Source organism: Macaca thibetana, chromosome 10, assembly GCF_024542745.1.
Source record: "Macaca thibetana thibetana isolate TM-01 chromosome 10, ASM2454274v1, whole genome shotgun sequence".
NCBI classification, from domain to species: Eukaryota; Metazoa; Chordata; class Mammalia; order Primates; family Cercopithecidae; genus Macaca; species Macaca thibetana.
Genome location: NC_065587.1, coordinates 40,148,902 through 40,166,765, shown reverse-complemented (window position 1 = coordinate 40,166,765; position 17,864 = coordinate 40,148,902). Strand labels below are relative to the sequence as shown.

The 17,864-nt window shown below is 53.9% G+C and overlaps 1 protein-coding gene across 4 annotated transcripts in view; it reads left to right on the top strand.

The window, feature by feature from the left end:
* PHACTR3 (phosphatase and actin regulator 3) overlaps window positions 1–17,864 on the top strand; it is a 274,576-nt gene that overhangs the window by 165,249 nt on the left and 91,463 nt on the right. For all 4 annotated transcript variants that reach the window (XM_050745555.1, XM_050745554.1, XM_050745556.1 and 1 more), the window contains exons 2-4: window positions 1,617–1,778; window positions 6,256–6,333; window positions 13,478–13,660. In XM_050745555.1, coding sequence (XP_050601512.1) covers window positions 1,617–1,778; window positions 6,256–6,333; window positions 13,478–13,660 — 423 coding nt within the window. The remainder of the gene's footprint in view (window positions 1–1,616; window positions 1,779–6,255; window positions 6,334–13,477; window positions 13,661–17,864) is intronic.

The window sequence follows — 17,864 nt, the reverse complement described above, 5'->3', positions numbered from 1 at the left end:
CTCCCCTGGTGACACTGGGAGGTTAAATCAGAGTCTGGGTGGGACTCAGGTCCTTGTTGCTGCCAGAAGAAATGTCCCTTCCCTGTCCCAGGAGGCATCTGGGGCAATGTGCTCATTTATTCTCAGTCCTGCCTGGGTGACGGCCTAAACTCTGGTCTACACTGTGACCGTGGGATGGAGGTGACGCTGGCTTACTTCGTGAGCTCCTCTAACTTTACCATTTTGTTAGTTGCATTTTGTTTCATTCGAACTAATCTTTCTTACTAAGGGACACATGGCATGTGCTACAAAAACAGCCTGTGAAGCACATCTCCCTCTCTCCCCTGCCTGCCAACAGCCGGAGTGCAATGGCGTGATCTTGGCTCACTGCAACCTCTGCCTCCCAGGTTCAGACGATTCTCCTGTCTCAGCCTCCAGAGTAGCTGGGATATCAGGCACCCGCCACCATACTCGGCTAATTTTTGTGTTTTTAGTAGAGACAGGGTTTCACCATGTTGGTCAGGCTGGTCTCGAACTCCTGACTTTGTGATCTGCCCGCCTCGGCCTCCCAAAATGCTGGGATTACAGGTGTGAGCCACTGTGCCCAGCCCCGGGGTTCCCCGTTTCTTTGGGGGGGCCCACAGACATTTTCTCTCCACACGCCAGTGTGCGCCTGTATACCCCCTCTGTTCACACACTGGTGGCGTGTGTGTGTGAATTCGTGAGCTGGGGTTTTCTTTGGCCTGTTTATCTCAGATCAGTTTCCTGTCCGTGCAGGGAGATCCACTTTTTCTTTCCGCATCTGCACACAGGCCGTTGACAGGACAAACGATGACTTACCCGGTCCCCTGTGGACAGGCATGTAGGTCGCTACCGGTCTCTTTTACAACAAACAGCACGGCCATGAGCTTCCTGGGACATTCGTCTTCGTGCGTCCCAGAGTCTACAAACATGGCCGTTTCATGGACATGGGTCCTAGGAGCACTGCTTCCTCTGCCCGCTCACAGATGTGCTCACTCTGCAGCCGTTCGCTCAGAATCTCACCGGCCTGGCTCTGCGCTGGGGTCCGAGGCTGCCCCAGGCCTGGCCTCTGCCCCAGGAGCGATGGCAGCCTGGTGGAGGGCTGGCAGCCAGAGGTCTTTGCAGCTGTTTGGTGCCTACATAGGTAGCTTCATGGGCATAAGACAAGGGAGTGACCCTGTCTGGGACAAGAGGAAGGTAAAGACTCTGGACAAAGTCCTATTCAACGGAGGAGCTGAAATTTATGAGGCAGAGAAGTGGCTGGAGGGAGAGCAGCGTGGATGGAGGGCAGAACATGAGCGAGGGTCCGGGGCAGGCAGCGTTTCGTCCTGGAATTAGGACTGTCTTCACACGTGGTGCTTCGCGTGGCAGGGGGTGAGGGCTTCCGGTGGCCATGAGTGGGGCGCAGGAGGGAGGGTCTCACAGAGGGAAATTCAGCGTACGCTGCTGAGCGGCTGTGGTCACTGTGGGCACACTGCTTGACAACCCTCCTGGGGTCCAGGCTCTGGGGGATCACTGGTGACCCCTGAGGGTGAGAGAGGTCGTCGCCTTGGGCCTCCAGGAGTCACATAGGTTTGGTGGTCACTTGAGGTCCCCCCTTGGTTTTCGTCTTCCAGATGAGATGGACCAAGCGCCCCCGGCGCGTCCTGAATATCTGGTCTCAGGGATTCGAACTCCCCCTGTGAGGAGGAACAGCAAACTGGCCACCCTGGGCAGGATCTTCAAACCCTGGAAATGGAGGAAAAAGAAAAACGAAAAACTGAAGCAGACGACGTCAGGTAAGGAAGGGCCTGGTGCAGGCGCGGGCAGGCTCTGGCTGGGACCAGCGTCCTTGTCATGGTGCCGTGACCCCTGCTGACCTGTGACTTCCCGGCCCCCACACAGGAGGGGCACATTGTGCTTCATGGCCTGCGACGGCCACAGGAGCCATGCAAGTTACCCCGCTGGCCCCTCCAGGGCCCACCTGGCCTCCCTGAAGCTCTGGGGTGGGGTCGGCACCAGGCACCCCATGTGGGACACTCTGCCCAGACCCTAAGGTGCCCACAAGTCCACTGGGACCTTGTTAAAAACGAAGCCTCTGATTCACTTAGGGCCAGGTTGGGCCAAGACACTGGCTTTGGAGCAAGGTCTCGCTCGCTGGCTTCACTTGGGTGGTGAGCCCCCGGCCCACGCGACTCCCGCATCACCTCACCTCCCACACCTGCAGTCTCACTCGGCGGATGCTGGGGCCTGGGTCCTGCCCCCACAGATGCGGGTTTAGTTGGCCAAGGGTCCCCTGGGTGACTCATAGGGTCGAGGCCGGCTTTGACACCTCTGGGCCTCTCTTCTTCCTGAAAGACAGAGGCTGCTCCCCGGCTCCTAAGCTCTCTCAGCGTGCCTTCCCTACACCCTCCCACCAAAGCATCCAGAACGTTCCTCCACTCACCTCCTGCTGCACCCTCACACCCTGCCAGCCCTGGCTCTGTGGGAAGTGGCATTGCAATGGCTGGTCCCGTTGCCCCTGCGTCCTCGGAATCCACCCTGGGAACTGCAGCCATGAGGCTGAACCACGGACGGTGTGGACACAGGCAGTGATGACGGGACAAGCAGCCATAAGGCACATAACAGCAGAGCACGGCCCCCAGCATTTGGCACGGAGGAGCCAACTCAACCCTCAGAACCTCCTGCTAGGCCAGCACTCCCGCAGGACCCTGCCCCATTGTAGGGATGGAGAACAGGCCCAGAGAGGGAAGTCACTCACCAAGGGTCACACAGCCAGCACGTGGCGGGGCTGAGGCTTGGACCCTGGCAGCCAGGTGTGGTAGCTCCTCAGCCTGGGCTCTGTGGATGGCAGTGTTCTGAGAAGCAGAGCCCGGAGGAGGAGGCCGCATCTCCACCCCACGGCCCCGCCTCCAAGCCACACACCTGTGAGCGACACCTAAAAACAATTAGTGAGGGAGCTGCTGATGTAGAATCAGTCCTGGGCCTCAGGAACCAGCCCTGGCGAGTGCCCGTCTCAGGCTGTTGACTTGGGTGGTCCCTGGGGTCCCATTTCCTTTGCAGCTCTGAAGAGGCACAGGTTTCAGGCTTTGAGGATGGTGGAGATGAAGGCCAGGTGTTACAGTGCCCAGGCCCACGGCAGGAGAGGCAGTCAACACCAACAGCAGGCCCTCCACTCATGCTTTTGTGCATGCTTTACAAAATTATTATTATTTTTTTTTTACCAACCCAGAAGTTGATAGATGAATTCTTGTTGAAATGAAAACAGAACAAGCATCATCATTCAGCAGATCTTGAGCACCTCCTGTGTGCCCAGTACCAACGGGAGGGGCCCAGGCCCTGTCCACCCAGAGCTTTCTGCAGAGTAGGGAGTTGAGTGACAACGTGTGGAAGCCACCAAGTGAACCAGCACGCGAGTCGATTCCAGACTCTGACGAGGCTGCAAAGCGCCTTCCTCACTGGATGTTAAGCTCAGCCAGGTGGGCGGGGTCCATGTGTTCCCCTGCATCTGGCAGGGCCCCTTGCACACACACAGCAGCAACGGGCTCTTTGCAATCCAGGCTTAATGGCAGGATCAATGAGCAGGCCCTGGGGGTGGAAATGAGCAGGGAGGACACTGCTCTGGGCCCAGTGGTCTCAGAAGACCCAGGTGAGGAGGCTGCATTGAGCTGAGATGTCATTGGTTCATTGAGAAAGGCAGGGAAAAGCATTGCAGCAGTGGGAACAGCCCTTGCTAAGGCACTGAGCTGGGGAAGGCTGTCTGTGCAGCAGTGAAAGGCCAGGGGACTGGAGCAGAGCGACCTCCGTGACCTCAGGTGGGTCTGTGACATTCTCCAGGCCTGCTGCCCCCAGCGGTGGAACTGGAAGGCTTATCTTCTGAGGACTGGGTTCTTTGGCCTACTCCAAGCTGTGCTGTGTGAGTTCACCAGCAAGATGCTCTGGGGACCCTCCTAGGGCATTGGAGGTCTCGAGGTTATTACCTGCAGCATCTCCACCATCAGGACCGTCATTCGGGCATTTGGAAATTCGAGGAACAGTGCTGCATTTTGTTTACTTATTCCAAACCACTGTTTTCCCTTAAAGCGGGGGGTGTTATTTGTTTCAGCATATCAAATTCCTGATTTCACGGGCATCACGGGTTAGGATGAGCTGAAGTGAATACAAAGATGATTGAAAGAAATATGTAGCGAACAGTGGTTTTGGCAGGCAAGGCTGGGGGAACACGCTAAAGATGGCTCTCACGGGCTACAGGGTGGAGCAGCATCTCAGTCCATGCCTGCCCTGGCAGGTGGCTCAGATCTACTCAGCCATTTACATGCTGTACCATCTTTACAAGCTGCACCACCACTGATGTCCCCATCCCCAAGAGGGGGAGAGTAGATCCTCGCAGCTGCGTCTTTGGGTCACTGGGAAGTCCTCGAGTCAGTGCAGGCAAAGACCTGTGATGTCTGAGGCTGATCACCATGAGCACCGCCTGGTGTTGGCCTGGGGATGGGGTCCACTCAGAGCTCGAGGCCTCCACCTCTGTTCTTCTCATCTGCTTTGTGAACCTAGCTGCAGCCTCTTGCTGACACCTCCCAAGGTCAGCATTCACTTTGTCAATTTTATCCACAATTCTGGCACCTGGAAATTGGCTTGGAAATTGGGACCACAGAAAGGAAATTCTGTTTTCTCTGCCCAGAAATGTCCCCACCCTGCTGTGTTTGGGTTTCCCTTTTCATCCTTTGGCTTTAGGATAAATATCCTCGGAGAAGCCACCCCGGAGGTCAAGGGTGGGATGGGTTTCCCCAGACAACTTCCCCCCAACCAGTCCCCCGCCCCAGGTTTGACTTATCCCTCCTCGCCCATTTCTAGACACTTGCCATCTGTCCTCCCACCTGTGCTGGCCTCAGGCAGAGGCTGTGCCTGTCTGGCTCACGGCAGAATCTCCTGTGCCTGACACGGTGCCTGGCACACAGTAGGTGCTCAGTAAATGTGTAAGGGGTTTCGATAGATTGAACACCTGGTCACCATGGCGTGTTCACCCAGTGGAGCCCACACCTGTGACCGTGAGGCTACAGGGGTTCCGCTCTCCGTGACTCCCCAGCACCCAGCTCAGCACTTGGCACGTAGCAGATGCTCAGGAAATACTTTTGAACAGGTGAAATAATTCGATTGCCAGTGCCTGTCTGTCATCTGCCTCCCCACCTAGACATTAAGCTCAGCCAGGTGGGCTGCCTCTGTCTGTTCCCCGGCATCTGGCAGGGCCCCTTCCACACACAGAACACTGATGGACTCTGTGATCCGGGCTTAATGGCAGGATCACTGGGCAGGCCCTGGGGTGGAAATGAGCAGGGCGGGCACTGCTTTGGGCCCAGTGGTCCGAGAAGACCCAGGTGAGGAGGCTGCATTGAGCTGAGATGTCATTGTTCATTGGGAAAGGCGGGGAAAAGCATCACAGCAGGGGAAACAGCCGTCGCAAAGGTGCGTCTTTCAAGGAAAGGGTTGAGGTGGTTACGTAGTCTTGTATTTGGAAATTGGGGCTCACCTGTAGGCAAACAGTTTTCCTGATGGGAGGAAGAAGATGATGACTGTCGAGCAGCCTGAGGCCTGCCTGTGAGCGGAGGGAGAATGGGAGAAGGCGGGGGGCGTCGCTCAAGTGTTTTGCTCCGGGAAAGGGAGGCAGGAAAGGCTCTTCTGAAGGTGGAATTGACAAAGATCTGGCAAATTAGGCTTGGTGGAAGGGGACTGGGGGCTGGCCTCCTCCCTTTCTGTCCATCTGGTAGACTGGAAGCTTTTAACCTGTGTTTATTGGAAGAAGCGCTGGTGGGAGAGCCGCACAGAAGAATCTCATCTGTAAGTGGATGTTAACAGGGACCAGGAGGCACTTAGCAAAGGCTAACAGGAACCACAGAAAGGAGCCCGAGGTGTTGGGGGCAGAGGGAGGGCGCCTTCCTTGGTTGGTAAATTAAGCAGCATTTGGTGAAGGGCAGGAATGGCTGGTGGGAGCTAACTTAGAGAGGGGCATTATATGTGAAGGGGCTTTCCAGATACATCACAGAAACAACTGCTGTAGAATATCCACGGCGTGCACTGTGCTTTAGCTGTGGTTTATGTACATTGCTTAGCAGAGTGCTGCGTAAGAAAGTTGGGCCTTGCCAGTGGACCAGGCCCCTAAGCCCGAGGCGCCTGCCAGCTCACTGTTTTTGGTCTGTAAACTTGAGCCTGGCATTGGCTGTGGCTTGGGCCCATTGACACCTTTGCCCAAGACTCATTGTGTGTTTGTGTGTTGGGCAGCACTGGAGAAGAAGATGGCCGGCAGGCAAGGCCGAGAGGAGCTCATCAAGAAGGGGCTGCTGGAGATGATGGAGCAGGGTAAGTGGGACCCACCCCTGGCTTGGAAGGGCACGGTGCTGGGAATGCGGAATGAAAAGTCTCACATGAATCCGGGAAGCCCATCAGAAATGGAGTAGAATCAGAAGAGGGCCGTGTCCAGATGAAGCCTGCAAGGTTGGAGAAATGCCTCATGTCAGGAGCCATTCCATTGGTCCAGCCCCTAGGGGGGGCATGGGAGACCCCATTACTGAGCTGAAGAGCTCCCCCTCATGACACGACTCCCTGGGTAATGTCTAACAGAGCTGGCTGTGCATGAAAAAGTTGGTGGTTTATCTTGATTCCTTTAAAGTGGCAGCAATGGTTTTTTCAGCGTTAACTTTTTTTTTCATATTCACATTTCAATTCTCCATTTGCGCAAATTATTTTTAATTCCACTATTACCTACTCCTACTACCACCATGTAGAAAGCATTCAGGACATGTTGGGGCTGGGTGGGGTATTCCGCACGCCCTGTCTCATTGGTCTTCCCAGCATCCCTGAGGATGGGGGCAGTGGTTATCCCATTTGCAGATGAGGAGTGTGAGGGTCTGGGTGGTGACTGCCCCAAGTCATTGCAGCCTGAGAACAGAGACGCAGAACAAATCCTCATCTCTTGGTCTCTGGTCTAGAGAGTTTAATCTCAGTGGTGTCTACGTAATCGTCTTTGTTTCCATCTTTCAGAAAGGCCAGTTATTATCGCTCATGCAATTAACTGAACAGAGTTCTTTAATTCCCAAGTCTTTCTCTTTGTGATGGATTCCTGGACGTGTGAGGCCCAGGACTTAGATGCTGACACTAGCCCTTGGTGCTTTCCGGTTCCCTGAGAGGCTAAATCTTGGTTAGGGGGTTTCATAAAACCTCAATGCCTCTGGAAGACTGTCTGGAGCTGGACCAAGCTCTGGCCTCCTGAATTAAGGAATCTGGCCATGCACAGCCAATTTCCTGAGGCTTGCATGAATATATTGAATTCCTCTCTCCCTGCTTCAGCCTTAAAATATTACTAGTGTCTTTGTAATTTGGCCCAAATATCAGGAATTAGGAAGGAAGCTCATGAAATAAATGAATCCAGATTTTATGCAGCAGGGCCTGTCAGCGCACAAACCCGATTGTGGGCCCAAGCCTTTGTCATCATTTCCTTTCTTTAGACTCAAAGAGTGAAGTATTTTGATGATGCTATTTTTAGGGGAAATCTACATGGGAAATTGCTTAATAGTGATGATAAAACCTTACATGTGCGAGGAAAGCTTGGTGTCAAGTCCCGTGGCACTCAGATGTTTAACGCTGTGTTGTGATACTCAGATTTGGTGGAATGCGGTTGCTGAGCTAGAAATCTGGAGGATTTTAATTTGGATGGGACAAAAAAGTGCCAAACTTCAGCATTTTGAATATGTTGCCAACAGGCATGACTTTGGATCTTAGGGAAGGAGAAAGGAAGATGAAAACAATGCTAGGGCCTTTTTTCATCTATTCTAAAAACATATTACTTTTTTTGAGGAAGGAGTAAGTATATAGACTTGATTCCTCTCAAAAATGAAGCTATAGTTTGAATAATTAAAGGGGAAAACTTCTAGGAGCATTGGCTTTTTTCCACTCTGAATTTTTGCAAGATGATTTCGTCTGAGGAAGTCGGAACAGAGGCTGGAGACGCATGCTTGGCTGCGGCCAGGATGACAGCATGGCTTTCACCCTGCTGCCGTGGGAGCCTGGTCTCTGGCTTCCGTGCCTCTGACGGCGACATCACACACCCGCGGTCTTACAGAATCACTTTAGATCAGGGTCGGCAAACCTTTTCTGGAGAGGGTCAGATAGTGCATATTTTAGGGGGCCATGCAGTCTCTGTTGCAACTACTTGTCTCTGCTTTTGTAGCCCAAAGGCAGCCGGAGACAAATCATGCATGAGAGGGCGTGGCTGTGTCCCAAGAAAACTTTACTTATGGCCACTGGCCTTTGAAGTTTATATAATTTTGTCAACCATTTAAAGATGTCAAATCCAGGTGCGGGGGCTGGAGTGGCCTCCATGTTGTGGTTTGCTCATGCTCTACCTTCCATACTGTCTGTCTTGCTAAATGATTATGGACCAGGAACTAGAGTGACCTGAAACACAATCTCTTTCCTTGGGAGGGCAAATGCGCTCCTAAATTGATGCCATGACATTTTATTGAGGGCCCACTATGTGTCAGGGTCTGTGCTAGCTGCTGAGGACACAGGTGAGCAAAATACTGTTCTGAACGCACATCCAGTGGGACCATTAGATAATCCCACATAGAGTCAGCTACTCATGACGGCGATGAGTGTGATGAAGGACATGGCACCCTAAGAACATGAGACAGGACCTGACCTGGTCCTCCGGGGCCAGGAGATGTCTGAGTGGGGTCCAAAGGTGGGCAGGAGGACCTAGCCTGATTCTCAGAGTTTGTTGCATAGTAGGATCACCTGGAGAGCTTTAAAAGCCCTCCACTGCTCAGGCAGCAGTTAAATTAGATGCTCTGGGCGTGGGACCCAGGCAGCAGCGCTTCCTCATCCTCCACAGCTGATTCCAACTTTGATGCAGGAAGGTTGAAAAGCCAAGAGACAGAGAAGCAGGGAGTGACTTCCAGCCCCCAGGAGCAGCAAGAGCAAGTCCCCGCGGTGGAAGGGACCTTGAGATGGTGGGTTGGGCTGGAGGAAAGGAGAAAGCGAGAGAGGGGCTTGGGTCAAGACGCCTCCCATCTTCCCTGCCCACACACCGGCTGGGGTGGCAGAGGCATAACCACGCTGCTGCGGGAGCTGGGGCAGCCACAGCGCGAGTGGGTGGGGTCTGCCAGGAGCCCTAGTGTCTCTGCAGGGAAATATCAGGGATGGGGCAGCAGGGGTTGCTCTGGGAGGGGACTTGGACTTGCTGTTCACAGTCGACTCTTCTGTGCTGCTTGAATCCTTTACTGCGTGCCACCTGTAATCAACCTGTAATCAACGTGCAGTAATAACAGGATCCACGCAGATGCTTGGCCACAGGCTCCGGGCTAAATCCTTCCCTGCACCGCGGTTTCCGTCCTGCACTGGCTTCAAAAATGCCTTTTCTCACTGGGTCGACCTGAGGTCAGACCCTCTTGCAGGATGACCGGAATTGTTGGCGGTGGCTGTGCACCTGCCCTCTCCGGCTCAGGGGAGGACCCGGCGTGAGGGCTGCCGCTCCGGGGTAGGCACGAAGTGCCGCCGCCTCTGCTGTGGGTGTGAGGACTCTCCGGGGTGAGGAGCAGAAGCGCTTTCCTGGCTTTGGGGTTAAGGAACCAGCTTCAGCCACCGCCTTCCACCGCCGGCAGGGACGCATCTGCAGCCGGGGGCGCCCTCCTGTGGCCGGCCAGGCTCATGAGCCTCCCTGCAAGGTGGCCGGGACTTCATGCGGGACAGGCCCTGTGAGGCTGCGGGAGTGGATTGTCAGGGACTCCGGAGCCTCATTTGAAGCCCCTCAAAACTCACATTTGAACTTCCTTGGCCAGTACAAACCCCAGGATTGCCCTCTGCCCTGCACACACGCGTGTGCATGCACGTCGGACACCCTGGAGCTTGCCCTGAAGCAGGTGGGCAGCCTGGTGGAGGGAGCTGGCCTCCGGGAACGGCCGGCAGAAAAGAGCCCGCCAGCTACCGGGGGTTGAGGCAGCGTCCAGGGCATGAGTTTGCTCCCCCTGGGGTGTTATTTTATGATCGATGGTCCGTTTTATGAACCACTCCGACCCCATCCCCTCCTGTTCTGTGACTCCAGTCATCAGCTTGGACCTAGGAAGGACCCTGCTGGTGGCATTATTACGTTACTAGATGTGTGCAGTGGGGCCAGTTGTGTCCCGGGGAGGGGAGAGGGGACCCCTCTGTTGTCTTCAGTGCTCCTTCCGCCGTCCTCTGAGATATCCGTGACCAAGCGAGGCCAGACCAAATCTAGCACAAGGGGTCCCCTTCCCCAGCCCCCTCGCCCAGCCCACGTTTCTCTGTGCCAGACACTGTTTATGTTCTGAGTGACTTTCCTCCATCTCCCTGTATGCGTTGACTTGGCATTTTCTTAAATAATTTAAGGAATTTCCTACCCTGTCATTGGGTATAAAAGAAGAGAGTTTGTTACTCTGCTGTGTTCAGTGACCTGAGATTGACTAGGCATTCTTTCCTCAGGGAATTGGACAGTGACAAATCAAGTCTGTCTGGTTTCCATGTGGTAGGAACGCCGGGGGACACATGTCTGCATGTGTGCACACACATGCACGTGTACACATGTGCACCCACGTGTGCTTGCACCGTGCACATACATGTGCCATGACTGTACACGTGTGTGCCTGCATGCACATCTGAGTGCGTGTGCATGTCTGCAGCACGTTCCCTCTCACTGTGGCTGCTCAGGCGCACTGCTCTGCGCTCCCTTCTGCAGCCCTCGAAGGAGAGTGGCCGGGGGAGGCTGACCTTCCAGCGAGAGGAGCAGGGCCTGGGCTCCCACCACTCCCCCCACCCCTCCCCAACCCGCGTTTCTTAGCAACAGCCCTGCCACCAGGGCTATTTTGGGAACTGAAACTTTTCATTGAACATGATTATGAGCTGGAGCTCTGACCGCAGCCCAGAGAAGTCCTGCAAGGGCTGCTCAGCTGCAAAAGCAGGGGAAGGTTCAGACTGTGGAGGGGTGTGGTGCTTTTTTGAGTCTGGAGACCTCTGGGCCTTCCAGGTTCAATGTTCTGACCTTTTTATGGTGGTGGTTGTGATGATTTTGATGCTGCTGCTGCTGATGATGATGGAGGCATCCTTATTAACAGCAGTGACAGGCGTGGCAGCAAAAGACCTGTGTATTCTTTTTTTTTTTTTTTTTTTTTTTTTTGAGACAGAGTCTCGCTCTGTTGCGCAGGCTGGAGTGCAGTGGCACGATCTCGGCTCACTGCAACCTCCACCTCCCGGGTTCACACCATTCTCCTGCCTCAGCCTCCCGAGTAACTGGGACCACAGGCGCCCACCACCACGCCCGGCTAATTTTTCGTATTTTTGGTAGAGACGGGGTTTCATCGTGTTAGCCAGGATGGTCTCGATCTCCTGACCTCATGATCCACCCGCCTCGGCCTCCCAAAGTGCTGGGATAACAGGCATGAGCCACCACACCCGGCCCCAAAAGACCTGTGTATTCTAAGGTTTAGTGTCCATAACTGCCAGTGGTAGGTGGCAGCCTTGCCTGTCACACAGGGTAGGTGTGAAGCTCAAGCTGGCAGAGCCCTGTGCTCCCTCACGCCAGCTCTCACATTCCCTGTGTGTGGCCAGGGGCCGGGTCAGCTGTGCTGTCACAGTTGCATGTCAAGTACGAGGAAACCAGCCACGAGAAGGGGCTGATTTCACTTTTGAGCTTTGTGACCTCTGATTTTGTCTACTTGGTGAGCTCTCTTGGCTTGTATCTGGGTTGGCGGGTTGTTATAGCTAAGGGTCAAATCTGGCTCAGGACCTGTTTTTATGTGGCCTTTGAGCTAAGAATGCTTTTTAAATAGGAAAGACTTTCATAAAAATTAAACAAAAAATCAAGGAAGAGTTGCAGCACGGGGCATACGGCATGTGGCCCACAGAGCCTGGCACGTTCGCCATCTGCGCCTTACGGGAAGAGCCTGCCAGCGTCGCCTGGACCTCTGGGCAACTGACGCGTCTGCATGGATGAGATCGTCCAGCCCCAAATCTCCAGACTTCCGGCGTGGCTGACCTTTTCATTCTCCCCGGAGGAGACATGCGCAGCAGAGGGAGTCCGATCGGCAGTGATGACAGCTCAAATCTCTTCCAGGGCCCCAGGCAGGAAATGGGTCTGGCGTGAGTCCTGGTTGTGGTGAGGACTCTGTGGAGGGAGAAATGGTTCTGTCCTAAGCTTGCTGTTAGCAGATGGGCCCAAAGGTGCGGACCAAGGGCCAGATCACTCTTGTCACCCTCCTCTTCTCGTTGTCAGAAACCATCATCAACAACATGACAGCATATGTAAAGTGCACACCTTATGCCAGACACATTCCATACCTTAGCTCCATTAATTCTCGCAATGTTGCCATGAAGCAAGCAGAAATATTATCCCCGTTTTATAAGTAAGGAAATTGAGATCCAGAGGAATTTGCTATTTGGGCCCAAAATGCCATTTGCAGATGGGACGCATGATAGGGTGACTGTATACTGTTGTCCAAACAGGACAGTTTTAGGAGTGAAAGGGACACTGTTGAAGGACACAGGGATGGCAGGTAGGAATGAAGACTGACCAGGTCCTGTGGACCCCGACCCTGAAGTAAATGTTGCCTCTTCCTTCCACTGCCAGGATGGGAGGCATGTGGAAGGAGGTCAGGGCAGGCTGGCATCCCCAAACGGCCACCTCGTGGCTGTGTCGACATGTGCAGGTCACACTGCCGTCTGCACCAGGCCTCCAGGAACCGCTGTAGGGATTGAGAGGAGTACTGCAGGGTCATGCGGGGGCTTTGTGCGTGGAGCTGTAACGTGCATCTCGGTGACGTGACTGTGACTTGCTGGCCGAGGGCCCTGCCATCCTACAGTTGGGTAACTGGGCCATTTATTTTGCTTTCCGAGTGCTGAGCCGCTCACCATTAAGGTGCAATCCCAGGGATGACAAGTGAAGGGCCGGACCCTCAGAGGCTGCAGCAGCCAAGCTTCAAGAGAGGGGAAGCACCAGGTCCTTCCTTATGCCCTGCCAGTGCCTCCTCTTCTGGGAAGGCTGCCTATCAGACCTAGGGACCCCCGGCTCTGTGTCCCCTCCATCCATGGGTGTGCCCCCGTTCTGGGCTCACGGTACCATGTGTGGTCATCTGCGTGGCTTCCTTAGAGTGTGAGCCCCCTGGGGGCAAGGACTGTATCTTATTAACCTCCGCCTTGCCAGGGTCTATCACAGTGCCAGACACGTAGTGGGTGATCAGTAAACACCTGTTTAATGCCTGGCTGAGGGTCGAGTGGTGGGTGCAGAGGTGAGTTGGTTTTCTGCAGCCACAACCACCCCTGCATCTCAGAGGTCTACAGCAATCACCGTTTGTTGTCCCCTGGTGTGTGGTGGGGGGAGAGAGGTGGGGGACCACCCGGATCCTAGAATGGATGCTTCTCAGGAAGGCTCTTGGGATGATGGAAGGAATGAAGGAAGAGAGGCGCAGGCCTGGCTGACAGCTGCATTTCCTTGTAGATGCTGAAAGCAAAATGTGCAACCCCGATGGAGGACCCCGATCTGTGCAGAGTGAACCGCCTACTCCCAAGTCGGAGATGCTGACTTCAGAAGACGCCCAGCCGGGAAGCCCCTTGGCCACTGGGACGGACCAGGTCTCCCTGGACAAGCCACTGTCCTCAGCCGCCCACTTGGACGATGCAGGTACTGACTGGAGACCGCGCTAAGTTGAGCTTCTCCTAGAATGGCCATACGTCCCTACTGGTGTCCCTGGCTATAGCTTAGGCAACGGCCCTCGTAGAACATTGTTCTCAAGAGAGCCAGGCCCGTGCTCAATGCGCTGCCACGCTGTGCTGCCTGGCTGGGTTGAAGGGTTTGCTGGGGCACTTTTCTCTACTGTCTCTTTCCAAGTCTGGCACAGCCAATAAGGGAAGGTACTTAACGATGTTCATCTCCCTGGCACACCTTCCCCCCATCCCAGGGCATCTTTGGGTTTCTCTGGGAGCTTCTAGGCAGGAAAGTGCTCTCTGGAGGGGCAAGTGCCCAGTGGGGGGATTTTAGTGACCCGAAAAGGGGTAGGACGTAGGGTTGAGGGACTTACTATGGCCAAAATCCTGCCATAGGGGGCGTCTTGGCCTAAAAGATGCTTAAGTCCCTGCTTGTGTGCATGCCTGGGAGCTGGTCGGTGCTGATGCAGGCTCAGCGTGCTGCGGCCTGTGCAGGGCTCTTCCGCCGCTTCTCCAGGGGAGGAGGACTTGGTGCCTTGCTCCAAGCCTGTTTCACTCTGTTAAATGGGAAAAGTAATGGACCTACCTCAGGGTTGTTTGGAGGGTGGGAGGAGCTTAGCACAGTGTCTGCTGTGTAGAGCGACTATTATCGAAGGCAGTAGGGGCTTTGGGCGGTGGTGGTGGTTTTTATTTTAATTGGATAGACCAGGGCACCTCCCAAGGATAGGGGAGAAGGAAGGAAGGAGAGAAGGGAGGAAAGCAGGAACTGGCCACAGACACCTGCAGGCGCTTCACCAGCTCCTCCTCCTCTCCCACCTGGCAGACCGATTCTTCTGGAGCTTCACTGTGGACTTGGAATCCTGTTGTCTCATAGAATTTCAGGCTATAAGCAGGTCTCACACAGTTTGGGGGTGGGAAGGTGAACGCATCTCTCTGTGAGTGTGGGAAGTTGGAAATCCAGGCCCCAGGACAGCCTGCTAGGCTTCTGCTTCAGAGCGGGTGCACTGTGCCTGGGACTTCCTTCTGCCACAGAAGGGTGACACCCACAGCCTCGCAGGCCGCCCGTCCACAGCACCCCTGCAGCGCTAGCAGGCACCTGCCCAGAGGCATGCTCGGCCCTCCTTGGGGGTGGCTGTGTTTCTCCAGTTTCACCTGGCTTGGAATTTGGGGTCTGAGAGTTGTGACCCCTGGAGGGTCCCAGCTCTCACGCAGAGGCCCCCTCCACACACACAGGTCTCTGTGTGCACCAGGTATCTGACTTTGGGGCTGGCATGGTTCTTACGGCTGAGCAGAGCCTGGCTTTCCTGCCATGGTGTGGTCCCCGCAGCCCAGCCCTTGTGTATGGCCCATGAGCCTCCCCGAGGGAGGCAGGGCTGCTGCTCCCAGCCCCCGCTGTGGCTCACGCTTCTCCTTGGCAGTGGTTTCTGTAGCTCAGCTCAGGGCCTGTGCCTGCTCCCCTCAGCGCCCTCTTCTGACCTCAGACACAGGGTCTCGCTCTCTCTCCAGATGCTGGGTGTGGGGGTGGGTTCCTGAGAGCAGAGTGGGTCTGTTGAGATTACGCATTTGTATCAAGGACCCTCTCCTGAGTGAGGCCTGAGGGAGCAGTGGGAATCAGCCAGGCAGAGAGTGAGGTGCGGAGCATCCCAGAAAGGGGCATAACATGCAAAGACAGGGGACAGGAACACACACGTTTTCTGTAAAGGGCCAGAGAGGAAAGAGCATCAGCGCTGCAGGCTGGAGGTGTCTGACGCAGTCACTTGCCTCTACCCTCGTAGCACAAAAGCAGCGTCGATGGTGGAAGGGTGCGGCTCTTGTCAGTGGAACTGTAACAATTAAAAACAACCCAGGGCTCGGTGAGGTGGGTCACACCTATCATTCCAGCACTTTGGGAAGCCAAGACAGGAGAATCACTTGAACCTAGGAGTTCAAAGTCAGCCTGGACAGCATTGCATGACCCCATCTCTACAAAAAGGTTTTGTGTTTTGTTTTTGGTTGCCCAGGAGGTCAAGGCTGTAGTGAGCCGTGATCACACCACTTACTCCAGTCTGGGTGACAGAACCAGACCCTGTTTCAAAAAAATTTATAATAAAAAACAGCCCACAGATTGGAGAGAGTTGGCCTGGCAGGTTTTCCCTGAAGGCAGCTGGAACCCCCAGGGATGGAGAGACAATGGGATTTGCCTTGTAGGAAGCGCTCTGCTGGTGACCTGGCAAGACCTGGGGGCAGGGAGACTGGAGACGTGCATGGTTCCCCGGGGACTTGTCTCATTCCCGGCTTCCCCAGTGTAGGTCTTGTGCCCCTGGGGTTTGTGAGATGACTTCTTGTGAATGGCATGTGGACAGACAATGAGAAAACATTATTAACATTTAATTAATAATGAATGTTTAAACATTAATAATGAAAATAATTAGGGCAAGAAGTACTGACTTCTCATTCTGGGCAATTATAGAGATTTGCTTTTTCTTCTAAACAGAGATAAAAATGTGAATTCACTTAAATATAGAAAAGAGAAGTATAGAAAGTACAGAGGAATGTCCAAAATGTCTAAAGCAGGAGCCACAAGTCTGGTTTAAGAAAGACCATTCCATTTCTTAGGGATGCAGCTGGCTTATTAGCAGTTAGTGACATTTGTCATCACGCTGGGGATAACAAGAGCTGACACAGGTGGCTGCCTGCAAGCAGGGTGGGGGAGAGTGCTCTGCTAATGACTGCACATTCATTAGCTTACTTAGCCCTGGAAGCAGCCCCCAGAGATCTCGTCCGTGATGAGATGCTGGCACACAAGTCAAACAACTGGTCCAAATAACTGGAAACGGAGGACATCTTTGACATCAGGTGACCTGGGTTTGAGACGCATGCCTGAACTCCTTACTGAGCTGTGGGGCCATGGGCAAGTGACTTAACCTCTCTGATCCTGTTTGATCAACTGTAAAATGAGGTTAGTAGTCACACTGACCTCCCAGGGTTGCTAAAATTAAATTAAGTGATCTGCAGGAAAGACTTATCTCCATCTTAACCCACACCGAGCACTTGGAAAGTGTTTACTGCTGCTACTGTAGCATCACTGTTACTCTCACCATCATTGTCGCCATCATCGTCATCTGTCACCATCATTGTCATCTGTCGTCATCTGTCACCATCATCATCTGTCGTTGTCATCATCTGTCACCATCGTCATCTGTCGTCATCATTATCATCTGTCGTCATTGTTATCTGTCACCATCATTGTCATCTGTCACCATCATTGTCATCTGTTGTCTTCATTGTCAAAAACAACCCTTGGAAAGGGACGTGCTAACACACAGTATTTAGCTGCCTATAGATGCTCCCAGAGAGGCCGTCTCTCTAGTAGCACGTTGTTTTGGGATGTGGGGTCACCTGCAGTTTGCAATGGCTGGGACAACCCCGAGGCCTCATCCAGCTCTACAGACCTGGGATCCTGCACTAGGGACATTGTTCACCTCCACAACACCAGGTCAATGTTCAGAAGCTTGGCCATGAACAACACCCCTATAAACAGGTTGTAACTTAACACAGGGACATTAAATGTACTGGTTTAAAAATTTGCAAGCTAATGTTTAAACATCAGGAGTGTTCACAGAAATCCAGATGTGCAGTTTCTTTTCAGTTGTCAAAGTTCAGGCCCCCGCATCCCTGCTGTCACACAGCCAGGGTCACTGGAGCTGAACAGAGTCTGTCCCTGTAGATGGGCCTGGTGCTTTGGGTGTTGGAGTTTGCAATCCCTTCCATGAAGGTGAAGAGCCTGGTCTTCGGAGCCAACCCCTGTGTTACTGACTTTTAATTTTCTGCTTTGGGCCTCAGTGTTTTGTGATAGAAGGATATAGAGCCTGAGGCCCCCATGAGGCAACATGGTCCTAGGTCTCCGGTTTCTACTGCAGAGCCCAAGGGGACCCGCTGTTTGATGCTTTGTGTCTGATGCTGTCTGTTCTCTTCCCACATTCTGCACCTCAGTACCCAAGGGAGCTGTCCACATCTGGGCGCAGTCACTCTGTGTTGTGGATAATTCCATGACAGACAGATGTCATCTAATGGCCGACAAAGCCATATCCTTGAGTGACAAATGCGTCATGTGAGTGCTGGAGCCTGGGCCCTGCTTCTCTCCTTGACCTTGGACAAGTTCAGGGAAACCTCACGGGGGCCCAGAACGCGGTGTCCCGTGG